The following is a 25,901-nucleotide window of genomic DNA, read 5'->3' as shown; positions in this document are numbered from 1 at the left end:
AGAGTTGAAAACTGAATACACTGTGGTGTTAGACAGGTGTGTGAACTGTAGAATCATTTAAGGTTGGAAAAGACCACTAAGATGACCTAAGCCCAGCTGTCAACCCATCACTACCATGCCCACTAACCATGTCCCCAGCCAGGTGGCACTGTCAAGGTAGGCCGCAACTCACTGCACCTCATGTTGGTTGGTATTGGAAGTTCCCACTGGTAGCAGGAGTCATTTGTTTCAAGGAATATAACAGGAATACAATGCACTGCTTCCTTACCTAAGCACTATGGAAGTATTATGTGTACCAGCAGCCAAATATTGGTTGCAGTTTGGTTATAAAACAAATGGTAAAAGAGCAACAGAGAGCCTGACAGCCTGGCTATATTGTAGTTGCTCAGTCCCGGACTGCACTAAGCTGAAGATCCCACGTTTTCTCAATAAAGCAAGTGTGCTTACAGAGCTCTAAGCCAATTACATTGTATTTTAGAAGTTGTTTATCAGCTGAAATTCGACTTCTGCCTTTTCTCCAAAAATATTATCCTCTTAGCTGAAGTGTACTCTAAAACACTGAATCTTTCGTGTTAGCTCCTCTCTCATTTATTCTGCTTATGAGAGGATTAATGAGATGTGAATTGTAATCTCCTTGTTGATTTCCTAATTATTTTCCATAATCTGGCTACGGCTCAGGATTTATGCTGCTCATTGATAAAAGATGTTGGAGAAACAGGAAGGAACAACCTGTGTGTAGTCCCCGGAGTTTGTCAGGGTTTAATTCAGTTCTGTAACCTCAGCCCAGTGTTCTGTTCTTTCCCTATTGTATGTACTGCTGTCTTAAGCGACACTGCACCTTGGTAGATCCTCATTCATTTAAATTTATTTTCAGTAAACGAATGGGTTTTTGTGTGGTTCTGGGATGAGGAATGCAGTAAATACTTAATCTAACAACATTGCTGGTTTCCCTCAGCATTCTGTCCTGACCTTTATTTCCCAGAGCACTTCTGCCAAGCCAGCAGCTGCCACCTTATCTGCAGCAGCAGGAGATCTTGATCTGTTCACTGAGCAAACAACAAAATCAGAAGAGTCTACAAAGAAACAGCTCTCTAAGGACTCCATCTTGTCACTGTATGGCACAGGAACCATGCAACAGCAGAGTGCACCAGGTAAATCATTTGGCACGTGTTTCTGATGCAATTCTATTTTAAGCTTTGCCCAGCATACCATCATCTCCTACAAGTGTAAGACAAAGGTAGGGCACCCTGCCACTGTATTCAAATGAAGAAATGTATTTTTACCGTTACAAACATGGGAAAATTACTGAGACATTAATACCGAAGCTGTAGAACAAAAACTGTGTGTGTATTTGACAAATTTGTGAATTGAGCTCCTGCTGTCAAGCTTGTTGCTTAGGGTCTGAGCCTCTGCAGCAGGCTGCCGAGGTGAATGCAGAGCTGTCAGGTTTGATTTCTGTGGGAGGAAAACAGGCTTCTAGTGCAGTGATTGAAGGCTCACTCATCTCGGGGATTTGCCAGACACTTCTCTATGGTGGTGAGTCCTTTTGCTGTGAGAGATTTTACAAGAATTAAGCTAGCAGCACTGACATACAGCTGGACAAAGATATCCTTTAAAATTGTGTTGATACACCTAAAGCTTTCGGGGACGAAGGGAGAAGATCACAAAGCACTTTCTCTGAAGTGTTCCTTTCTCTGCTCCAGGTATGTTCATGGGCTCCTCCTCTATGCCATTTACCACACAGCCATCGACTCATTTTCAAGGTTTCCCAGCCATGGGAGTTCCTGTGCCTGCAGCCACCGGGATGATGGGAAGCATGATGGGACAGTCAGTGCCGGTCATGGGGCAGAGCACAGGGGTGATGGTAGGAATGGGAATGCCCAATGGATTTACTGGTACGACACAAACTGGTGTGATGGGACTTCCTCAGAATGTCGTTGGACCTCAAGGTGGAATGGTGGGACAAATGGTTACTCCACAGAATAAGTACGGATTGCAACAAAATCAGCAAGCTCAATGGAACCTCACCCAGGTAAATGCTTGTTATTCCAAGGTCAGGGTGTCTGAAAAAACATCTCCTTTTCAGATACAAACTGCTTAGCTGTAGGAGGAAAGCTGCAGTGGAGCCAAGTTACAGACTGCTGGACTATGAATTGCTCAGACACACAAGGAAGAAAATCAATGAAGAAATAAATTAAAGATAACCAATATATAAGCACAGAATAAACTCTGCTGAGGCAGACTAAATTCAGTTTTCTGCTGCTGTAGCCAGTCTCATTCTGGCATCTGAATTAGGTAAAGAAACAGCTGCAGTTATGCCACACCAAAGTGTAAACACAGCGGTGTAACGAAGAGCAGAATTGAATGGCTCAAGGATGGCTATTAACAATTAATACTTTAATTTTCAAGCTTCGAGATAAATTTCAGTGGAACATGCAGTTCTCTGCACTGTGATGTTCTACTGTAGATAAATTCCTTAGAGTCATCTGTAATTTATCTGTAGCATTTCCACACTTTTATTTCTTAAGCATGTTTAAAAGGTTCTATGGGAGCATTAATATGTGCTTACTACTATACTGATACGTTATCCAAGGAAGCATCTTAAAATCGTGTAGTTGGGAGCTTACTCAGAAAAAAAAAAAGTGAACTTGAGCAACGATTTTTTCCTATTTTTTCATTAGAAGAACCTGACAATAACTGAATGCTGCTTACTCTGGTAATTCATGAGGTGTAATGACTTCCTGAGATTTCACTATACTAATTAAGACTTGTGGTGTGAGCAGTTGTGGGGGTTCTTACATAGATAAAGTAGCCTCTCTCTGGAAACACAGACTGTCATTCACTTTGAAAAGTAGTTGCCTAAAGGTGAGAATTTCAAAACGTCATGTGAAAAATACCTGCGCACTAACAGTAGTCCACGGATCTTTTTAAAGGTGTCTAACTCTAAAAAGGTCCCATAAATAAAAATCTTGCTTGTTATTGTGTGTATATTAAAAGCTGGCTCATATGACAAGCTCATACATTTCAAACTCTTTCACTCTTAAATTCTTTAGAGAGGTCATCTTTACTCTGTCTATACAGACTTATTTTTGGCTTGTCTGCATTTGTGTTTTAGAAGATAACAGGCAGTTATTTTAAGTTTTTAATGCTGAGCACTGAAACATCATAATGTTTTCCAAGAGCAGAAGTATTTTAGCATCCTCCTTAAAATGAACATGAATTCTGAACTATTTCCAAACTTTAATTAGTTATCTTTCCTAATTTCATGTGAACTGTTTGACTCGTTTTAAAGAAGTTGCAGTATCTTGAGTAGCTTCTTCAACAAAATATGCCTCTATTTATAGATAGCAGTCAAGTTTATAAGTCTGTGTCGTTGGTTGCTGACTAAATGGACAATTAATATAAAAAAAACCAACACAAAGTAGTGGTGCAGTCAAGATATTGAGGTCTCTAAAGAAATACTGTTGAAACAAAAACCATCATCTGGAGTTGCAAACGTAGACAAGGCTTTACTTCTCACTTGGGTGTTCTCTCAGTATAATTGCCAAAATTCTGTTGGTTAGCTTTGAAAGATGAAAGAGAGCTCTTATCAGCAGAAGTACATCAGGCTCCCTTGTCACAAGCTCTGTATTCACAAGTAGAATTCACTAGCTGAATGCTGATACAGCCTTCTCATAGACTGCCAGTCAGCTGCTGCATCACAGCGATCACCTGAACAGAAACTGGATCTAGAAGAGCCGGTAGCCCCAAAAATATTTAGATGCTTACCTAGAGTCAGTATTTTTATTTAATAAGAAATACTCATTTCAGGAGTATTTTAACTCATCTTTTAACTGAGTTGCTCACTTAGGAGGTAGTACTGCCTTTTGGCTAACAGTGTTGCCTCTCAACTCCAATGCTCACTAGACTCATCTATGCTTCACAGATGAATCAGCAGATGGCTGGAATGAACCTCAGCAGCTCCAGCAACGTGATGGGCTTTGGGCAGCCCCCCAGCACAGTGGCGGGGTGGACTGGAAGCTCCTCGGGTCAGACTCTCAGCACACAACTGTGGAAATGAACGTTGCAATAGAAGTTTCACCCAGAAGAGCCACCTAACATTCCTTGTCCAAATGCATTTACTTCCGCTGTTCTCTCCATGTACATATTTTTTCTTTTTCCCAGGCTGTTCAGATTAAGAATATAACTGACTGACCGTGCTGTGGTCTGTATTGATTTAAATTTGATGTAGTGAAAAGCTGATCAAGAACACATTTATATATCACTGGCAGCGTTTTCATACGATGCATATGATTTCATAGACCATGTATTTAAGAAGCTGCTTAACCACGTATTGTTTTTTTTTTTTCCCCTCAAAATTCTAGATCAAATGGTTTGCATTTAAGGGACGTAGCTATCATGTTAGTAATATCCAAAAATATAAACCCCGATCCCCCCAAAATTACCCAGTAATCCTGTAGAAGGTACTGTATGAACAAATATTTAATCATATATAAATAGAATGTAAATGTATCACTGAGCAATGTTTTCTAGTGTATCAAACAAATTTTGTTTCATCATACATTTCACTGTGATGTTATTATGGTGTGCATAACAGGGAATATGATCATTGAAAGGAAGATAAACCTGGATGTTACTCCGGTCCTACAAATTAATAGACTGTTCTTTTAAAAATGAGCATTTGATCCATTTGAGTTTCCTGTGCTAAAGTCCCCAAGCGGGCTCACAAGGCATGTACGCAGTATTAGTGCTGAGAACTGGAATGCATACAAGGTAACTCGGTGTGAACAGATCTGTCTTTCCTTGTGGAAATATCCAGGTTTATGACAGTGATTGTGTTTACATTTTATGGTGCCTCATAATGATAAAATGTTATTTCCCTATATTAAAAGGATGAATCCGTAAATGATTGTTGGTTTTTATTTCATTATTGTATAACTATTTGACAGCTATTTCTTTAAGTCTGACTTTAATGAAGGAAAGCGTGTTCGGATTGGAGGCTCTATTTATGCAAATATTTAGAACAACAGTTCATGATTTAAAATCAGTTTATAATTATACCACTAAGCTGGATAAATACAAAAAACTATATACATACATGATGATTTTGACAATATTCCATTGCAGTCATGTTGCGATTGATTGATTGTTTTTACTGTGTGGAAACAGCCGTACAGCAAAGGTAAGTGTCAGTTGATTAAGATGAGTTCAGAAACGCATGCAAACAAGTTAGAACAAAGCACACCCATTTGATTTGCCTAATAGAATATCTGACAACTTTCTTTTGTTTCCACAGAAGTCCACTGGGTGACCTTAAAACCTCACATCTGTAGGCTGTTGGAGGGGGCTGAATCGGAGCACTTTCCAGCACATCCACTGCACTGTGAATCGTCTCAGGATCATACCTCAATGTTGACTGTGTCCAGATGATATTTTGGCTCATTGGCTAGATTGACCTTTTCCGTTCGTGTGTGCCATACAAGAACCTGTAAAATAACACTTTGTTAATACGGTCATCTACAAAGACCATTGAGAACCTTTTGAGAAAATAAATGGCTACCTTTGTGCAGTTGTTTGCTTTTGGCTCCAGTTCCTCCACTGTTGTTATCTGTTTGAGAAAATCAGATTCTTGCATTCCTGGCTGAGAACCGCGACGCTTGAATACGGCCTTCGGATGTGACAGAATCACCTGAAGGCTCACAGCAAATCCTTGAAGAAAGGAAGAACAGAATGGTTAAGAAAAACCATAAGGTTACAAGTTACACTTAGCCTAGAAAACTCCGTGTTCCTTTTAAAAATGTTTTAAGTTTGATGACGTGAGTAGACAGTCTTTGGTAGAATAGGACAGCCTGCATTGTTTTCTTTTACCCTAAAGATGCACTCAGATTTTCAACATTTCATAAATTCCCTGTCATTAAGAGAATAGTCTTTTAAATCTTCCTCTTTCTCCCTCTAATTAAGAAATAAAACTGAAATTCAACTAAAATAAGATGTACAGAATGTACACTGAAAAAATCTTTCTTGGTTTATGGGAGAGAATCAGGAAAAAAGGATTAAGTTAGATGTTACTTAGACAAAGCAACTGTTGTCTCTGGAGATTTTTAACACTGCTGATAGAAGACAATTCATACATGGTGTATATTGGCCTTCTACACCCTGCGCCTGTGGGGGACTTCCGAACCATTCATGTGAATGGCCACCTGCAGGACAGTCTGTAGCTGATGCGGGTGTTGCACAGCACTATCAAAGGATCTCATCAGAGCTTATTTACAATGCATTCTCCCTAATAATATACATTAGGTCTTCAAAGGGAGCTAAATTGGGAAGTCAGTGATTTGCACAAGCTCACCCTTTCTGAAGCAGCTCTTGTGAATCTCCAGTTTGCCACTGGTTATAGAAATTTGGAGTTGTTATTCAGCAGGATTCAGTCACATGTAAACTTCTTTAAGGATGACTCAAAAGTCAGCCTGATACACTTGTAAAGGAAAATTACATCTGTGAAGCCTTGTATCTAAGAGCAAGTCTACCAAATAAATGGGTTTTTGTCAGTTCACAGTGATTCCAGCTGTCCCTTTGCACAGTTTTGACATCTGTTCTGGAAAACTGAAAGAATACTTAATTCTAAAGCTAGTATTAAGATTTTTCTCATCAAAAAGGAGCATAATTTGCTCTAATAGAGCTTAGGCTGCCCCACCTGCTAGAGGTGGTGCTGCACCCAGCAGTTCTCTGTTAAGGGCTGGCCTTAGCAGGGGCCAGCAGGGAGATGACGGCCATTTGGACTTCCCTTCTTTGGTGGGGTTTGTCTTCAGCAGGCTACGGGCCCTCACTGCTGTCTAGGTCCTTGTCTCCTGGCTGTGAGGAGCACAATGTGGGTTCCAAAAATCCTCCTGTTTTTCAGGCAAAGTCAAATAATTAGGCTGTTGTACATAAAGACATGGAGTACTGCACACTGACTGGCATAAGGCCTGAGCTTCCCTAATCGGCGGTCACGCATTCTTTCTGTATCTTTACAATTTTCAGTAAGTAGCAACTTGAAAATAATTCAAGGAAACCTCTCCCCTGGCTCTCCGGCTCTTCAGCTCTGCTTTACAACTGCTTCAATTTCACATACTGACGTATTTACATAGATAAAACTTTCAGAGCACTTGAATGAAAACCATTTTCTAGTGCCAACTTCCAGTTCACTCCATCACAGGCAGAACATTCTGGAATCAAAAAAGAAGTGAGATGGCGAAGGGTCTAACCACAGTGGCGCTAGTTACTTCCCCTAGCAGCTAGTTATCCCATGCTAATAGGCCAGTGACCATAGCCACTGCTACTTCTGAATTCTAGTTTCACATAATTCCTTGGTGGAAGTGACGTCTCCAGCACAGCATAACCAGACAGCGCTACACACACTATTTCTACTGGGCTTAATCACATGAAATACCATAGGACAAGTTTATAGCCAAAGTGTAACGTGGCGTTTTGCTGCTTCTGTTTTGATGCAAAGCTGTGAATGAAATGTAATTGGTTGATGAGCCACGTAGATAAGAATGAGTTTGTTGGAGGATGGATGAGACATCTGGAAGACACAGCAAAGATTACATCTGTGCTGCTTTCTCTGCAACCTGTTAATTCACACTTTGACTTGTGTTGGATTAACAGCTTCTGTTAAATGATGGAAACATTTTTCTTTACCCTGTTAGACCACCTTTCAAGATTTAGTTGCCGCGATTAATAGCTTTGCCTCCTGAATGCTCCAGATAGCACAGCAGCTGAAGGCAAGCCAGAAACTAAGTCCTTATCGCTTCCAGAGCGAATAAATGCTAAAGCTTTGTGCTGATGGTGACACAGATACGCTGGTTTCCATGCAGCTTAAGGTGCTGCCTTTGACTTGTTAACCATACCATGACTTGGAGTCTGCTTCCCTCTTCTTTGGGTACTGCACCATTTGAACTGCAGTGCAGTAGAGGTGCTCAGCCCCACATTTGTGTACTTCAGAACAGAGAACCCTGCCGACAATTAATTTACCATAAAAGAGGCTCTCTATGTTAAACCCAGCAATCCTTAAAGAAATTCTTACATCCTTTGATGTCAGGGTGGGGGCTTTGAGTTTATCTGCCACAGCCAGTCAAGATTTCTTTATGTACTCCAGTGTTGTTAATAGCTGCTTTTCCGAGTAGAACTGTGAGAAAGATGAGGTGCAGTAAAGATGGCACACTACTGCAAAATCCAAGGAGCAGATGGTTGCTCGGGCCCTAGCAGAGGGACTCAGAGCACAATGAATGACTCCAAAACGTGCTCGCCCAGTGATTCACAGGTGCGGATTAATCTGTATACCCAAAGCAGCTGCTGGAATGCTAATAGAAAGCACACATCTCTTTCCCTTCAACAGACCTGACGTTATGAGATTCATGATCCAACTAGTTCTCATGGGTGGTAAGAAAAACAACAACAACTCTTGCACCGGGAACAAGCCATAAGTAAATCAATAACGGTGTCACAGATTTAAAACCAGGTCTGTAACACACAACACACTCCACTCACTTCAACTGCCCAAGTGGCTTCTGATAACCTGAAAATAGCCTGAACATTTTTGTTTCTACGTGTGACGCTCCATTGAGATTTTTCTAATTCTCCAAAGGCCTTACAAGTGTTCTTGTTATGGGCTGCATTCCTTTAGGTATCAAAGCGTAATGACGGATTAGAGCTCGTATCTGCATCAGGCTGTCTAGGTCCAGAATGTGTCTACAGGAATTCCTGCATGTTCTGTAAGTATTTGCAGAGCTTGATGTTAAGAGAAGCACAGGCAGGCTGATCTCAATTGGGAACTGGGAGCAAACCTCTCCCCCTGCACTATAAGGGTGGAGCAAATCTGAGACTGACTCACAAGACTGAATGTGTGCAAGTCTATGGGGCTGCATGACATGCATCCTAAGTGAGCTGGTTGAGGTGGTTGTCAAGCTGATCTCCATCTTATTTGAGAAGTTGCAAAATCCCTGGGACTGGAAAATGGGAAACAAGACTCCCCTTACAAGGTGTCTGAGGCCAGGCTGGATGGGGCCCTTGATCTAGCAGTTACCAGCCCCATCTGTGGCAGGGGTTGGAGCTTGATGATCATAGAGGTCCCTTCCAATCCAAGCCATTCATGATTCTATGAATTTATCTGGCCATATACAGTATGTATAGTGTATCTCTAACCAAACAAACAATGAAAACAACTGTTGCTTAAAGTTATTCATCTTCCATCCACTTACCTTCTCGAGTAATTCTATGTCAAGGAAACCGGATATCGTCGGTATGGCACTTGATGTGGCACTCCCCTAAAATGGGGATTGAGCTGGGGTCTGTCACATTATTTTTAGTCAACCTACTATTATAAGAGCGCCTCGGCTGGAGTCACCGCTGCTATAGCAGTCAGATTCTGGTCAGTCTATGACAGAAATACCAGTGACAAAAGGTATCCTGGGGTATGTTTTGCTTAGATTGAAGTAAAACCTGCCCATAGAGAGGATTCATTGCCGTACTTCTTCCTTCCTGACATGGCACTATCACTTTAACTTTTTTTTTTTAAACTAGTTTTCCTCAGTTCACATTTAAGCCTTATTTTAATAATACTTTTAAGCCTCAGGACCACACATTTGAATAGACAGTTTGTTTCCCTTTCTAACCTTTGGGCAATGTTTACCTATATCTAAAAGAACATATTCTTAAATTAATTTCTTTGTGTTACACAAGAGCCCAACTCCTATAACTTTCACGTAATGGATACAGAATTTGCTTAGCTCTGTTTAATAAAATATTATCACAGCCCAGCTAAAAGCACCAATAATATTTATTGCAGAATCCAGCCAAGTGCTGTTTTCACTGAGAACTACGAAAACATTTCTCCAGCAGATCTAGGAAATATGTTTCCAAAGCAATAAGTAAGGCTGAATTTCAGCCAGAAAGAAATACCTTTCACCATTCCATTGAAAACTAATAAATAGGTAGAATTTACCTTAGAAATTCACAAATAGTTGTGACTTTGCTGCCACACCACTCTCCCTCCTTAGGGTTTGTGTTTTATGTAACTGAAGACACTCCTTAAATCAGCTGCAGAGGATGGCACACAGATGAGAGACAACAGCTCATGCTGCAGATGCTGAGCCCTGCTCTCTGCAGCCAGAACTGAAAACATGGACACACAGCCCTGCTGCTCAGGTTTGAGCAAGGAAACATTTAACTGCAGTGTGTCAAACAAGGGGTGCTTATGGTACCACAGAATTCTGGGGATGAGTTGAACAGTCTCACAGGAGGTGGGAGCAAACTGCAGCTCCGTCCTGCTCCCCCCGGCCCTTCTGTCCCCTGCTGCTGGTGGGCAGAGCCGATAGGAACAACAACAACAAAATTATTCGCTCCCTTTCCTCCTCTTCTGAGTGTGCACTCAGACGTCTGTTTTCCAGGCAAACTGTTCATTCTCTCCTCCTTCCCCTTGGCCTCACTCCCTCTGCTCTAAAATTCAAATGCTCTCGACACGTCTGCAGTCATTTCTTACCCCCCGTTTCCTACCAGCTCAGGCTTAGTGTTATGTTTTGCTTACAACACCCAGTTCTCTTTCCCTTTTTCCCCCTTCCTCCTCAAACTCTGCAAACCACCTACTGTTAAAACTCAGGCGGTACTTTAAAAACACCAGAACTAATCTGTATGCTCTGGTGGTTGCCTGACAATAAGGAACACAGGAAACAGCTACTCTGCTTTCTGAATGCAATTTAGCGCTGGGGAATAACAGTGTCAGCCACAAAGTTCTAGAAAGAAATAACCTATGTTTTCTTCACCGATAAAATATGACATTTCAAAGAAGAATCTAGAAGTCGGCTAGTGAGGGTCTCAGCTGATCCCCATGGAATCAGCAGAACCTGCCCCACTTGACCTGTGGGAGATACGAATTTGACCCCATACCTTCATGTCTAGAATAGGAAGTTCATGTGCTTCCCCTTTTTACTGAAATAACAATAATAAAATGCAATTCAAATGTTTGTGTTATATTTGTTGGACTAACAGAAGATCTCTCCGAAGCAGCACCTCCTTACTTGTGATTCTATCTGTGATTTCCAATACTCTCAGCCCTTGTACCTGTCTCCATAGCCCTTCCCTTCCAAGATCTCTGTAGATGCAGGAGCAGGTAATGCTCACGGAGCTGCCTCTCCCCTGTGCCAGTGTTGCAGCAGCAACTGCAAGCTGTAAGCAAAGATGACACGAGCTTTCCACGCATCTCCTCCTATCAGGGTTTGTCCCTTGGCTAATGTAGTGTAATGGCTTTTTGCCTGCTGCTAATAAATTATGAACCATGCTATCATCCTTATAATGCCTTTCTGCAGCACAGGATCTGTATCTATAATCCACACGCAGACTATTCTCACAGCAGCATGACTGTAGGGATGGGCAGAACTGCACCCACTGACACTCACTGATGCTTGCTGAACATTTATGGAGACCAAACAGTGGATGTGAGCATAGTGAGGAGATGGGTGGTGTGTTTCAGCAGTGGCGACAGCAACATGAAAGACAAACCACATTCAGGATGGCCATGCAGATCTTTATGAGTGCAGCATACAGGCTCCTGTCCATCACTGCCAAAAATGCATAGGTAACGATGGTGACTATTTTGGAAAATACTGTTTTGCAGCTGAGAATTTACTCTATCAAACAGCATTACTGGGCTCTTTCTGGCTGTTACATTTCCCATGGAAATAAATAGGAGGCATTACTTTCAGAGCAAGCTATGTAAGAAATGCTGAAGTGCAAATACTGTTATCACGCTGGGAAACCAGCTGCTGCTGCACCAGAAATCAGAGTTTGGCCCAGCGATGATTCATGTGGCAGTTGTTGAATATACAGAAAAGAGTGCCCAAGCATGGACTGACAGCGAGACAGAGCTGCGTGGTGTGCTAACTTCCCAGAGGAAGATTGATTAGATCAATTTTGAAGCTTTTCTGCTTTCTCCTGCTAGGCTATAGCTGTCAGTGATTTTTTTTCCCCCCGAAGCCCAGCATTTCATACTATATCCATCTACAGTTATCACCATCACTCCAAATAGCCAATAAAACAATGAATTATGTCATGATAAAGTAGCGTTTTACAACATGAGGTCTAAGAAGGGTCTCCATTTATACTGCCTGCTGTAGATGGATGACTCAAGGCAAGGCAAGGCTCCTTGCAAAAATTAACTGGATGAATTGATTTACAATTAACTCATTCCAGAAAAACAATTCATTCAACATAAAAGCCAAGTTGCCACATGCAATTACAAGCAAGTGAAAGTAAGTTGCGCCATCACCAAGAAGCAACTTAATTAAATGAGGTGTGCAAACTGAGACTTCCAGGATATTTAATGCTACAGCACTATGAACAGCAGATACGCTTGAGAAGTTTTAAAATCTGCTTACGCTGGGATGTATGTTTCTGTCCCACTCATTTAAAGAAAAACTAAGGATAGGCACGAAGAGCTTTCTGTCATTTATACAGCACAAAGTGTATCACTTACCAGCCATGTCAATGGCGAAGGGCCTGTCAGCTCTCCAGCCCGTGTACCACCCCACGACCTTGCCGTTCTCCACCACTGGGCGCTCATACCGCCGTCCCCCGACCAGCCCTACGGGCCACACCGACACCTTACGGGTTGTGCGCATCTGCAAGAGGAGAGCAGAGCTTGATTTCAGCAGGCTTCCTAGAAAGCTTTTCTGTAAGCGTTGGTGGAAAGCCTGCACATCAATCCTCAGTCATTTAAAAGCAAAGGTAGCTTACAGATTTCAGCCCAGCGGGGTGAGCATGTGGAGGCTGCAAAGGCCTACTCGTTTTCTGTGAGAACTCCAGCTCTCTTCCAGTAGGCACCTCCATCCTGCCAGAAATCCTCACCATGTTTTTATAAGAACAAATATCTGAAGCTATGGAAAAAATGGTACTTGCTTTCCTGTTAGTTTTAATGGTGTATGGTGTTAAGAGATCTTTCTTTCCGGCACTCTTTCATAGAATCATAGAATCACAAGGTTGGAAAGGACCTACAAGATCCAAAGGTCCAACCATCCTCCCATCACCATTGCTACCACAAGCCACTAAACCATATCTCATAGCTCCTCATCCAGACACCTCTTGAACATTGCCAGGGATGGCGACTCCACCATCTCCCTGGGCAGCCATTCCAGTGCCTGACCACTCTCTGAGAGAAGAAGTTCTTTCTTATGTCCAGTCTAAACCTCTTCTGGTACAGTAAGTTTATTTCTATAGATTGCATATGTAGTCTAGTAGCACGGTGAGATAGACTGTTACAGGAATGATTAGCAAATGCACACTTCATTGAGACATGTACAATTAAGAAACTCTTCCCCTGCCTGCACTACATAAGATCTGTACGAAGGAGGTTACAGCAATTAAAGGCTCGTACTAAAATAAATAAATAACATAAAAAAAAAAAGAAGGAAAAGTTTGGGCTGTGCCTTTAAACGTTCACATGTTGTTTCAGAAAGAACTGCTGGGTTTCTGGGCATGGCATGGGCAAGTGTGGGTGTTTGTTCCCAAAAGAGCTAGAAGTAATTCTGTAAATGCTGGCCTGATCTATCCTGCAGGAGATTACAGGGAGTGGAAAATGACTCTCTTTAGCAACAAGCGCACTGGACTGGGGTTCCTTGAATTCAGCACGCTGGTTAGCAGCCCGGTTTCTGCAGTGAATTGGAAGGTAACATGTCAGAAACGCTCATGTGCTGCTCTGCAGTGAGGCCTGAGGAGCTATGCCCAGCTGTACCACACAGGTTTAACTACTGCGCTTAAATGCAGTCCTATTTAAGCAAGTATCGAGCTATCCCACTGTAACACAGGCTTAATTTGATTGATTTTTAAAACAATCTCATCTTCTAGAGTAGCTGAGGCCATTTCCTTAGGGAAACGCGATCCCTTTCTCCCCTCAAACACTCATCTTTGCAAAAAACAAATACAACTTTACTTATTTGTAATGCACTCCCCTATAGATAGATGTTCAAGTGAAAGACAACCTTGGTTAAATATTAAACACTTGCCTCTCTTTCTGCCAAGGTGAAAGATTTAACATATGTATCAGCTGGACTCCCAGGAGATCCACCAGGAAAAAAAACACCAAGAAAGCACTTTGCTCTGGGTCCTATTGCTAAGTTAGAAACATCAGCAGATTTTTCAGTGAATATCAGGAGTGCATAAAATACATACTTAGAAATCAGAAGAGAGCTGTACACCTCCTCTTCTTCTCTTGGTGCATCTTCTGTGTCCAAACCACTGACTTTTTTTATTGCTCCTGCCTGCTTCAGATTATTTTTCCCATCTCGCCCACTCCTCCATTCAGAAAATGCAGAATTAGCAATCAACTGTTCTGATTCAGAAATCAATCTGTTCTCACAGAATTGTAGTGGTTGGAAGGAAGCTCTGGAGAGCACCGAATCCAACCCTCTCACTAAAGCAGGTTCCCTAGAATAGGTTACATGGGAAAGCATCCATGTGGGTTTTGGATGTCTCCAATGAAGATATCTCCAGACTCCACAACATCTCTGGATGTGCCCTCACCATGTTCCTATGTTCCTCTCAAGTGGCTATACCTCTTTTCTACATTCCATAGACTTGCTTCTTCCATTTGAGTTTTACCATGAGCTCCTTGCTCATCCATGTGGGTCTCCTGCCATCTTTGCCTGATTTCTTACTCTTAGGGATGCACCAATCTTGAGCTTGGAAGAAGTGGTGCTTGAATGTCAACCAACTCTCTTGGGCTTCCTTACCTTCCAATGCTCTAACCCATGGGATACCTCCAAGCAGGTCCTTGAAGAGGTCTAATTTGTCTCTCATGAAGTCCAGGGTTGAAATCCTACTTACTGCCTTGTTTCTTCAGTGTAAGATGCTGAAATCCATTATGTCACAGTCAGTGCACCTTCAAGATTTTAGCTCTCGTTTTAACATTACATCCACAATGCAATTTTTTTCTAATGGTATATTGACATTAACATCCAAAGCCATGGGATATGGACACAAGGCATGATCCTGTTGGGCTTGTCTATACAGCCAACTTTCCAGGAGGTTTGCAGGGCACAATCACATCCTACTGTGCTAAGCTGGTGTTATCTGCAAGATAAACACAGATATTCCCTTACCTCTTATCTATCAGCACCAACATGTACTTGGGCATATGGCTGCAGGACCAACTAACTTATCACTGTACTGATTTACAGTGCTCCAGCTGCTCTGTGCCAGCTGCCTGTCTGCACCCTCAGCAAACACCAAGTGCCCCCAGGTAAGCACAAGCATGCCCCCCTGCTACACCAAGGCAGTTCATGCACAGTAAGCCCAAGCTCAGTCCCTTCCCATGTTTGTGGGAAGCTAAGCAGCAAACTGAGCTAGGTCACACAACACTTCTGCACTGGGTGAATACTGGCTACAGCATTCACGCCAATAGAGCCGGACAGATTTACATCAATATCTCACCTTACAAAGTGTGTAGAAAAACCTTGTTAGTCCAGAGTATCTCACTGACCTCATGAAATTGGCACAAAATGACCCAAGAATTATTATAGCCTTGGGTCTGTCTTCGTGTCTGCAAGTTAAGCCAGTAAAGCCACCATACATCAGCAGAAAATAGGTAAACGTTTACAGAGCTCTTTATTTTGCCCTTGTGTTACTTTCCTTATTCTCACAGGTTCCATTTGTGGAGAATGAAATAAGCATTTGTCAAGAATGCAGCAATCCCTTAAGTACAAACAGCAAGAGCACATCTAGACCACTATTTATGCTAATTCTGAAATACCTGGCAGCCTCAGGATCTGCTAGGCAGATGGAAGTGGGAATATTTCTTTTAATCTTCTGAGAATAGCATTACTGCATTTAACATCCTGAGGCATTATGGCTGTATTTATGTATGACTCTGTGAAAGCTGTATTTGGATTAAAAGGTCAGCTCGCAGCTGGAATTTGACACTATCAAACAAAAAGGTGATTCAGAAACATGCTAATTCTAAACAGCTTTGCTGCTGTGGGTTACGCAACTACCCAAATCCTATAAATTACAAACAGCTTCCTAAATTGCTCTTCTAGCTGTCATTTTAATGTGGCAACACACGTTCTCTTACCATTCTGTGCTTTTAAGTCCTGGCAGTGTACAAGAATGAGATTCATCGTACTTACAGGGAACTCAATGTAAGTCAGGCATCTAGTTTATCCTAGTTCAACTTTGATAGTTAACAAGCAGAGATACAAATATGCCAGTGTGATTCATCCCACCTGGCTTCAACAGCTGCCTTAAGGTAGGGTGAATCTCCTTCTGGAAATGCTTTTTCCTACCCTTAATTTGGTTGGGACGCAGAAGAGAGCGATGTTCTGGGTGGGGGAAGGTGGGGAAAAGGACACTAAGATGATAGAATAAGCCAAAACGAAGCAGAGGAGAACTAGGAAGAAGTAGGCAAAGAAATGACAGAGAGAGCATTAACCACTGACAGCAGAAATCCCAACGAGGTGATGGGAACATAGCAGTGGATATAGTAGTAATGCAGGGATCGCTAAAGAATAACAAGTGAAAATGCAGAAAATGTAGCCAAGTAGTAAAAGAGAGAGTGTTAAAAGCATTGCCAAAAAAGCATCTCAGTCAATCAAGGAAAGCTACCTAATGGGATGTGCTGGACTGATGGATGGGTAAGATGTCAAGCCAGAGAGAAAATAAAGAAGCCCTAAGGGAAAGAAGGTAAATGACAGAGAGAAAAAAGTAGACTCCTACTTCTTTGCAGTGAAAAGGCTTCGATGCTGAAACAACCATCTTAGTGCTACTGCAGCCTGATGTTGATGTGTTTCTATCTGGGATTCAATGTTTCCAACAAAACAAACCCAGCTGCCGCAAGCAGAAAGCGCTGTTCAGTCTTCTACAGCCCTTGTGTGGCGCATCCTGGTCTGTCTTTAGACTGTCACCTCAATCGAACTCCATCCCAGAGTTTCAAATACCCCTACATGCAAAACTCCAGTTTATTGTTACCAAAGAGGTAATCTAGAGCTCCTTCAGCACAGCTCTCCCACAAAGTGCTGCAGGTTACATGAGCACAGCCAGCAACTCCATCAATTCTCAAGAAGGGCATCGTGCATTATTCTGAAGACACACAAAGCCAATTTCTATGTCAACACTTACGCTGCCAGGACAGCTCCTCTGCTCCCCATTCACTTAGGCACAAAATGGAGCTCCTATTCCTAACACTGCTTCAGAGGGATACTGAGTCACAAAAAAATCTGTAGCTGTGGGGAAAGGAACTTCAAAAAGCAAATGTGATGTCAGTGAGCTTGACTACAAAGGGTCCATAGCTCTGCTGGATGATGCACAGGAAGGGTCTACAAAGCAGCCACTACCTAAGCCAGCCCTGCAGCTAGGGAGATGGCACTTCAACACAACCTGGCAGACATTTGTCTCATCTGCTCTTATCACCACAGAAGCCCCACAACCTTTACAGGTGATGAGACTCAGTGCTTCATCATACCATTGGAAAGCTCTTCCCTTTACTTTTCCTTATGTTGCCCCTACTCGTTTTCACAATCCACACCACATAGGGAAGACAAAGTTCCCCTCTCACAAGCAACATTTTACAAATCAGATACATTGATTAATGCTCCTAAATGACATCAGCATCCTTGGGTAAAATGTCAGCACTGCTTCCATAAAGGAGAAAGCTGTACCAACCCTTAACTACTGCAGCTAGGAGCCAATCTCTGCACTGGGAAGACTTCCAAAACACAACACTTTCAGCTCTTCCACTTACTAATTCCTTTTCTTATCCTGTTTTCTGTCATTCCACTCAGCTGTGCTCCCGCATCGTGAGCTCTAAAGAGCCACTGACGATTCATAATTAATTTCATAGCAACAGTATTAGTTTTGCAGGTAAAAAGGAGAAGATTGCTGTCAAAGTACCGAAATAGAGAGCGCTTGGTACCTTGTAATCCACAGTCCCTCACTTGGATAAATCCACTTCAAATAACCTTTCTGTCGCTGCTTCCTCTCATTTTTTAAGCTATGTCATTGTTTTTCTACCAGTCTCTTCTAATCCAACCTTTTTAGCGTAGGTATTACATGTCTATGTGCAAGGGGAATGTCAGCGTGCATTTAAAAGCTGCCATGTATTCTTAAATAATTTATATCCCAGAAAGGTATTTAATGCACTGCTAACTCTTATTTAGATCTTTTTTTATTATGAAGCAAATAACTAATGACAGCCAGCTAATATTTAATTCTATCTGTGCTGCTGAGTGTGATTTTTAAGATGATGGCAAAAATCTGATTTTCCAGCCAGCTCTGCGAGATGCAACAGAAGATCTCTGTGTTTTCAAAGAGAACTAGAATCACTTTTAATACTTCCAAATCTTTTGCATAACTATATCAATTAAAAACTACCTGGAAGTCAACTTTTACATAACTGTCCTACCCTTAATCCGCTATATTAAGCTATCAAAGGAGCACGATCCCTTCCCTCGTTAAATCTGAAGTAAGTAGGAAATATTCACCTCTTCTGTCTTTTCTGAGTTGCTTTCAAACTGTTTTACAAAGAAGATCATGGGAGAACTAAAACATAAGTTCAGTTTCCAACTGTTCACCCCTCTAAAAGCCCTGTCTAATGTTTTTCTCTCCTTGTGAGGGAGAAAAAACCCAACAGAACCCTTGGGGGAAAGAAAAGGAATCGAAAAAAATACATAGAACCTTCTGCTAATAGAGAATAAAAGTTGTGAACAGAATCAGAGATGCAGAAATTTCAATCCTTGCTTTCAAAATATTTTACTGAGATTTTCTGACATATCAGACATCAGTGTCACTTCTCACATTTTAAACCAGAAACTATTCAAATCAGGAGGAAAAGCTCCCGTTAGGTTTCCATGATTGTTGCAACAGATCAAAAGTCCCTGGAATTTTTGGTGCTGGTTTAAGTCTACAGATAAAAGTAGCAAACAAAAACTGTTAGCTCCCACACATATACAAAACCAATTCAAGCCATTAACAAAGAACTAACCATTCCCTGAAATGTGTATAAAATTAACTTTGAAAACAGCTAGCACCTGCACTATCTAGGGAACAGAGGAGGTTTAGGTTAGATATTAGGAGGAAGTTTTCCACACAGAGGGTGGTGACGCACTGGAACAGGTTGCCCAAGGAGGTTGTGGATGCCCCATCCCTGGAGGCATTCAAGGCCAGGCTGGATGTGGCTCTGGGCAGCCTGGTCTGGTGGTTGGCGACTCTGCATATACCAGGGGGTTGACACTGGGTGATCACTGCAGTCCTTTTCAACCCAGGCCATTTTATGATTCTATGAACTGAAGCAGCCCTGCCCCAACAGTGCAAAGCAGAAAGCCACAGCATCACAGACAGCCACCAAGAAAGGAAGGAAGCCAATGGTGGCTGACAGACACCTGTATGGACCATCAGATGCCAATGTGACACACAGCATCTGCATGTATATAGGTTCTGTTTTCACTAACAAGGATTTTTTCCAGCTGCAGACTGATAGCAGCAGCTAGAGTATCTGCTGCCTTCATGCAAACCTCCTGGGAGAATGAAAACGTTGTCTTGTGTTCCTGCTCTTCATTCTGAACCACTCACACAACTCATTCTCTGCTCTACAGTGCCACTATGAGAATTATCAATGTCTATTAGCAAAGAAGAAATCTTTGTTATTTTTCATCTCTTCTACATGACTCGTTCCCATTTGGTTGATTTGAGGATGATCCTGCCTGGACAATTTAGGCCACTACCTAAGCACTATCATACTTACAATATACTACAGGTTTTGTGTTTAATTCAATGTTCGTTTAAATTGCTTCTGTGAAGAGCAACCCAGCTGACTGAGTCAGAGAACACTGAGCAGATTCTTGTATTTTCTGTGGCTCCATGAACCCTGAATTATCTGTAAACGCAACCTCAAATTCAAGCTAAAAGGGTGGAGCTCTTTCTCCTCCCCTCCTTCCTTTCCAGCATGATAGTCAGAGCATCCTTGTGCAGGCAACAGATACGGCAATTTGAATTCTGGTCCCCAGCTCAGTGAGCAACTAGGCTAAATGCTGAGCTACTAAATAAAAGGATTTGTCTTTCCTTAGAAATGAGAATTAATGCTGTGATTTACTTTGAACTCCATTCTGCAGGGCTGTATTCTGAACACATAGTACAGCGTGAGCTCCTCTAAAGGAACCCTCAGCTCACATTCAGGCATGACAGCGGTATCACAGAATAGCTTGGGTTGGAAGGGACCTCAAGGATCATGAAGCTCCAAACCCCTGCCGCAAGCAAGGCTGCCAACCTCCACATGCAATACTAGACCAGGCTGCCCAGGGCCCCATCCAACCTGGCCTTGAACACCTCTAGGCACAGGGCATCCACAACCTCTCTGGGCAGCCTGTAGGTGCTGTACTGGCATTCTTTAGGCACCAGCAGTGACCAAAGGGCTGGGGGGGCAACAAGGGAGATCATGGCTTTAGACATATTTGAAATTAAAGTGCTTATATCTCATTTTAGGTGTCCGAGCAAAACACAAGCAAAACTGACAGAAAGAACCCAGAGAGCAATCTGCAGAAGTCAATGCATTTCTTAATGCAACAAGCTCATCTTCTGGCACACTGAAGACATTTGCTCCAGAGTTTGGGGAAGAGTTCAGGGTAGGGGAAATCCAACCTTGTCTACCTGCAGTTCCCAGCACTTGGAATCTTGTTTCTAACACCTCTCTAGGAAACCGGAATGTGAGTCTTACCTAAATTTTCCTCCAGAATATCTGAAAATATCAAAACAGCAGTTGCTAAGCATCAGTCACAATACACAATAACCTGCATTCAGGAATAGGATGAAGCACAAAGGCAACAAACTATAACAGAGTCACTCCAGGAAGAACAGCCTACAGGAAAAAAAAACAGAAGTTATGATGATTCATATAGAAACATCTGTAAAACGTATCACACACCAAATTGGGGATTTCAGGCCTCACGGTGGCTTTGTTATGAATGCAGCTGAGGTTCAGCTGATAAAAGACGTTTTCAGAAAGTGGACTGCTGGTTTTGATGCAGACGGACACCTCCAGGCAAACACATCATGTGTGAGCATGGAAAAGAATAAATCACTTCTGAGGTCTGCATCCCCGAAGAATAAATGACAAAACAATACGCCAGAACCAGCGGCACTGAACTAAAAGCATGATTTTTCACCTGAGCGCCATTATACTCTCAAGTGGAAAGAGCTGGGAATAATTCAAAGGCCACACCTCCATTCCCGCAACTACTCCTTGAGCCTTCCAAAGAACGTTACAACCCAGGAACAGCTGCTCCTTCCCCAAAGCCTTCCCAAGGAAGATGGGACCTCCCCAACACAACGCTCAGCTGAGCAGACAACCAATGCACTGGAACAGCAGAAAGACAACGCAGGCTCTCCACCATACCCAAGGAACTACAGCTAAACCTGCTCAGCCCCTGCCCAGCTTGACTCCCAGGATATAATCTTGCCAGAAAAAAGAACTAAGCTATACACACGATCCATTATGTCCTACATAAAACCCCACAAACATTTATAAAAGCAACATAGAGCTCCTGTTTTATACTACAGATAGTGTTTCCCAGCAAAACACCTCTGCAGAGTTATTTTTCTTCCTGTTTTCTATTCCTCTCATTTTCACATAACATGCTGCATAATCCATTCCCTATCAAATATAACACACTCATTCCTGTAAGTACCAGATAGAAGTACTTTGGACAAAGATCAGAATGTCCTCATTGAAAGCTCTCAGCAACATGCCACGGCATCCTATGTAAAAGCACACTCCCTTTTTATTGTGCCCTTATTGCTCATACACCACTGCTCACAACAAGCCGTGCTAAAAGGCTCTGCCTTCTATTGCAGCACCAGGGAAACCCACAGCAGAGGAGCTGCCATGAACACAATCTTACACTGGCATACAGCTCCCTGGCACGTCTTCTGCCCTGCAGTAACACCCTCTGACTGCAGGAATTAGCAGCAAAAGGCACACTTTGCACTCACCCTCACCTAGAGCACAACCTGCAGAGGGCTGCCCAGCCAGCACAGGGCAGTGCTCCAACCAGAACCGAGAGCTCCTCTCTCCTTGTTCACATTCATGCTGCTCCCCTAAGTGGGTAAGGGGTGACCAGGTGTGGGATTAGGCAGCTGCAGAGCTGGAGGATGGCTCCCGGTACGGTACCATATAACAGGCAGAGCAAACCTCCCTCTCAGGCATCTTCAGTGCCACTTGCAGGCAGAATTACTACCGGATTCCTTCTGCATGCAACACGTTCTGAAGTGTTCTCTTCGTGCTTGGAAAAGAGAAGCTCAGTTTACCCTCATAAATCAATCAATTCCTGAAGGAGAGAGCGGGATTTACTACAAAGCTGTCAAGTCAGAATCTGTAACCAACAGAGAAGGTTTTTTGAACGAGAAATAAAATTTCAAGCAGCGCCTTGGCTGACAACAAGACTGCTAGTTCCCTGCACATGCACTTCCCACTTGCTGTGAAGGCACATACCTCCAGCAAACCCTGCCAGGGGACTTCCACCAGCTCTGCCAGGTGGATGAGGTGCTCCCAGTGGGACTATAGGTGGCATCCCAGAGACTGACTTATACACACCAGTGATGCCAGAAAACAGCCATGGGAACAGTTGGTGATACCTGAAGCAAAAGCTCTTTCTCTGCTCCCGCACTGGAGATTTCCAGCTGCTGCATCTCAAGGGAGACCTCACTCATGCACATGGGCCAGCCTGCAAACACAGGGCACAAAATAAACCAGCTTCCTCACCAGCTAAGCCTGGTGAAAGGGAGGTCTCAGGGGGTGAGTGGCTGCAGGTGCGAGGTCACTGCTCCTGTGAGCAAGAGGAAGCATAGATCCTCTGCCATGCCTGTAATTGTCAAGGCTAGCCTCTCACACGTTCACAGAATCACAGAATTGTAGGAGTTGGAAGGGACCTCTAGAGATCATCGAGTCCAACCCCCCTGTCAAAGCAGGTTCCCTACACCACGTCACACAGGCAGACGTCCAGTTGGGTCTTGAATACCTCCAGAGAAGGAGATTCCACCACCCCCCTGGGCAGCCTGTTCCAGTTCATTCCTTTGCTTTCATGTGAGTGTACCCTTGCAGCCCACAAAGCCAACTGTACCACGGGCTACACCAAAAGCATGGCCAGCAGGTCGAAGGAGGGGATCCTGCCCTTCTGCTCTGTGCTGGTGAGCTCTCACATAGAGCACTGCATCCAGACGCGGAGTCCTCAACACATGAGGACCTGTTGGGGTGCACGCAAAGATGGCCACAAAACTGATCCAAGGGATGGAACATCCCTCCTACAAGGACAGGCTGAGAGAGCAGGGGCTGTTCAGCCTGGAAAAGAGAAGGCTCCAGGGAGAACTGAGAGCAGCCTTCCAGTACCTGAAGCAGGGCTATAAGAGAGAAGGGGACAGACTTTTAAGCCTGTTGCAATAAGAGTGGGGAAATCGCTTCAAACTAAAAGAGGGGATACATAGACTGGATTAAGGAAAAGGCCTTTCATGGTAAGTGTAGTGAAGCACTGGAACAGGTTGCCCAGATTAGTGGTGGATGCCCTATCCCTGGAGACATTCAAGGTCAGGATGGACAGGGCTCTGAGCAACCTGATCTAGCTGTGGATGTTCCTGCTCACCTCAGGGGAGCTGCACTAAGTGACCTTTATGGATCCAATCCAACTCAAACCATTCTAAGTGCATTTTCTGTTTACAGAGCCCCTTAGGAGGCATCAGGGTAGTTTGTATCTTTGAGCAGAGATGGCCGCTTCCACCCATGGAGGACTGGGACATTATGGCACCCTCAGCACAGCCACAAGACTTTAAGGACATCACTCACAACAAGAATTGTATCTCCAGGCTGAGGTCCTCAAACTGGCAGCATCAGTGCTGAATGCCAAACTGAGAAAGGAAGCGGGGCACCCCACTCAGCTGGACCACACACCTGCCAGCACGATGAAAAGGGGAACGGATGCACTACCACCTAAACACAAGCAAACAAAAGCACTTCTTCTAAAACAACCAGCTCTGGGGAATTTCATGTGACGTCCTGAGACATCACAACCCTTGTGACACCCAAGCTTCGCAGTTCCCTTCAGCGATGGACATGGGTCACCACCAGCCTCATGCTCCCACCTGCTTGTCGGCCCCGCTGTGTCCTCCCCGCATGACCCTGCTGAGGTTACACGTCCAACATTCATCTTATGCTGTTGGAGGCCCACTCATTCATCGTACACCCCTCCTCCGTGCCGAGGGGGCCCGCGAAGAGAGCTGAGAGCCTGACATACTGCAGCGCCTCAGCACGGGCTGAAGTACACACACCTGGGACTGCTGGAAGGGAGCGATCCGACCCGCCGCTTCTCGGAGCTTCGCACAGCCCGGGCAGCTCCACGAGGAGCCACGGAAAAGCGGCCGGGGAGTAACGCGAAGGAGCGCGGGGCTCAGGCTGGCACAGCCGGCCGGTCAGCGCGCTCCGTCGCGGCTCTCACCCGTTATATAATCCCCAAACCCGCTTCGCTCGGCAGGGAAACGGGACAGCCGTCACAAGTCCGCGGGGCTGCGGGGAGCCCCAACGAGGCGCCGCATCCCGGCGGGGCGCAACGGGGAGCCCGACCGGACCGAACTCAGGCGTCGGGACGGGACGGGCGCCGAGGGGAGCCCGCGGGCAGCCCGCACGCACCTCGTGGAAGAGCTCCAGGCTGTACGTGTTGTCGTCGTCGGCGAAGAAGAGCACGCCGGGCTGCGGGGCCGGCAGGTGCTGGTGCCGCTGCCGCAGCCAGGCCAGGCCGGCGTTGCGCTGCTCGGTGGCTCGGGGCAGCCCTGGCCGCTTGTATCGGCGCGGCGTGGGGACGTGCAGGTGCGTGCAGGGCAGCCCGGCGCCCGCCACGAAGCGGCTCACCAGCTCGCTGCGCGTCGCCGCGTCCTCCACCAGGATCCAATGCAGGTTTGGCACATGCAGGAGGGTGTTGGCCAGGCGTGTCAGCTCTGCTTTCTGCACGGGCCGGCTGTAGGTGGGCGTGATGGCATAGATGGTGGGCAAAGCGGCCTCGGGGCGCCGCGGGGGGGACGCCCGCTCAGCCGCCGCTCGGGACCCTCCGCCGCCGCCGCCGCTGCCGCCGCCGCTCCCTCCGCCGCGGGGTCCCGGCGCGGGCGGCGGAGCGCGGCTGCTGTCGATGTCCAGCACGATGACGACGACGAGCACCCAGGGCAGCAGCAGGAGAAAGCGGCTGAGGAGCAGCGCCTTCATGCTGCCCCGCCGCGCCGCAACGACCCTCAGCGCCGCCCCATGGACGGGCGCGGGGCCGCCGCTCCGCCTCGCCCCGCGCCGGGGCACCGCCGCCGCCCGCCTCTATCCCGCCAGCGGCCGCGCTCCCTCCTCCTCTTCTTCCTCCTCCTCCCTCGGCATGGCCGGGGGGGGCTCTGGGGAGCGGCCGCTTCCCTCCCCGCCGCTTCCCCTGGCGGCGCGGAGGCGGGAGGCGGGCGGAGGGAGGGTCCCCGCGGGCGGCTCCGGGGGTCCCGCCCCGCCCCGCTCCGTTCCGGGCTGCCCGCCGCTCTATCGCGCCCCGACGGCCCCGGCTGCTCGCGGCGCTCACCTCCGGGCCGGCCCCGTTTTGTCTTTATTCCCAGACGAGGAACATTTCGGAGCGCTGCAGAAGTACGAAGTTGTCAATATCTGTACGTGTTGGGCTCTGCCCGCGGCTCTCCGCTCCGCCGCCGGCTGAAGGAGCGGCACAGGGAGCGACGAGCGCCGTTCGCAGCCGTCCCGAGCATCGCCGCTTCTCCGGGATCAGAGCGGCGTGACAACTCCTTTAAAAAGCATCAATGCGCGAGGGTTTGATAGTAACGCACCTGCATTTGCCTCGCTCGGGAGAAAGCATTCATTAAGTGCTGTG

General features: G+C 45.0%; 2 protein-coding genes across 3 annotated transcripts in view; one reads left to right on the top strand and one right to left on the bottom strand.

Annotated features, from left to right (window-relative positions):
* Positions 1-4,906, top strand: part of SMAP1 (small ArfGAP 1) — an 84,451-nt gene extending 79,545 nt beyond the window's left edge. The window contains exons 9-11 of one of the 2 annotated variants that reach the window (XM_032443264.1): positions 983-1,151; positions 1,704-2,032; positions 3,926-4,906. In XM_032443264.1, the coding sequence (XP_032299155.1) occupies positions 983-1,151; positions 1,704-2,032; positions 3,926-4,060 (633 nt within the window). In that variant the 3' untranslated portion in view covers positions 4,061-4,906. The remainder of the gene's footprint in view (positions 1-982; positions 1,152-1,703; positions 2,033-3,925) is intronic. The other variant, XM_015859089.2, reaches the window with a different exon arrangement.
* B3GAT2 (beta-1,3-glucuronyltransferase 2) lies at positions 4,907-25,472 on the bottom strand. The gene is made up of 4 exons (XM_015859090.2): positions 24,689-25,472; positions 12,509-12,653; positions 5,561-5,709; positions 4,907-5,486 (listed from the first exon to the last, which is right to left on the bottom strand). The coding sequence occupies exons 1-4, from the start codon at positions 25,253-25,255 to the stop codon at positions 5,400-5,402; spliced, it is 948 nt and encodes a 315-aa protein (XP_015714576.1). The 5' UTR covers positions 25,256-25,472; the 3' UTR covers positions 4,907-5,399.
* Positions 25,473-25,901: the final 429 nt, after the last annotated feature.

The sequence above is a fragment of the Coturnix japonica genome, chromosome 3 (assembly GCF_001577835.2).
Source record: "Coturnix japonica isolate 7356 chromosome 3, Coturnix japonica 2.1, whole genome shotgun sequence".
Classification (NCBI taxonomy): domain Eukaryota; kingdom Metazoa; phylum Chordata; class Aves; order Galliformes; family Phasianidae; genus Coturnix; species Coturnix japonica.
This window is presented reverse-complemented; position numbering and strand designations above follow the sequence as displayed.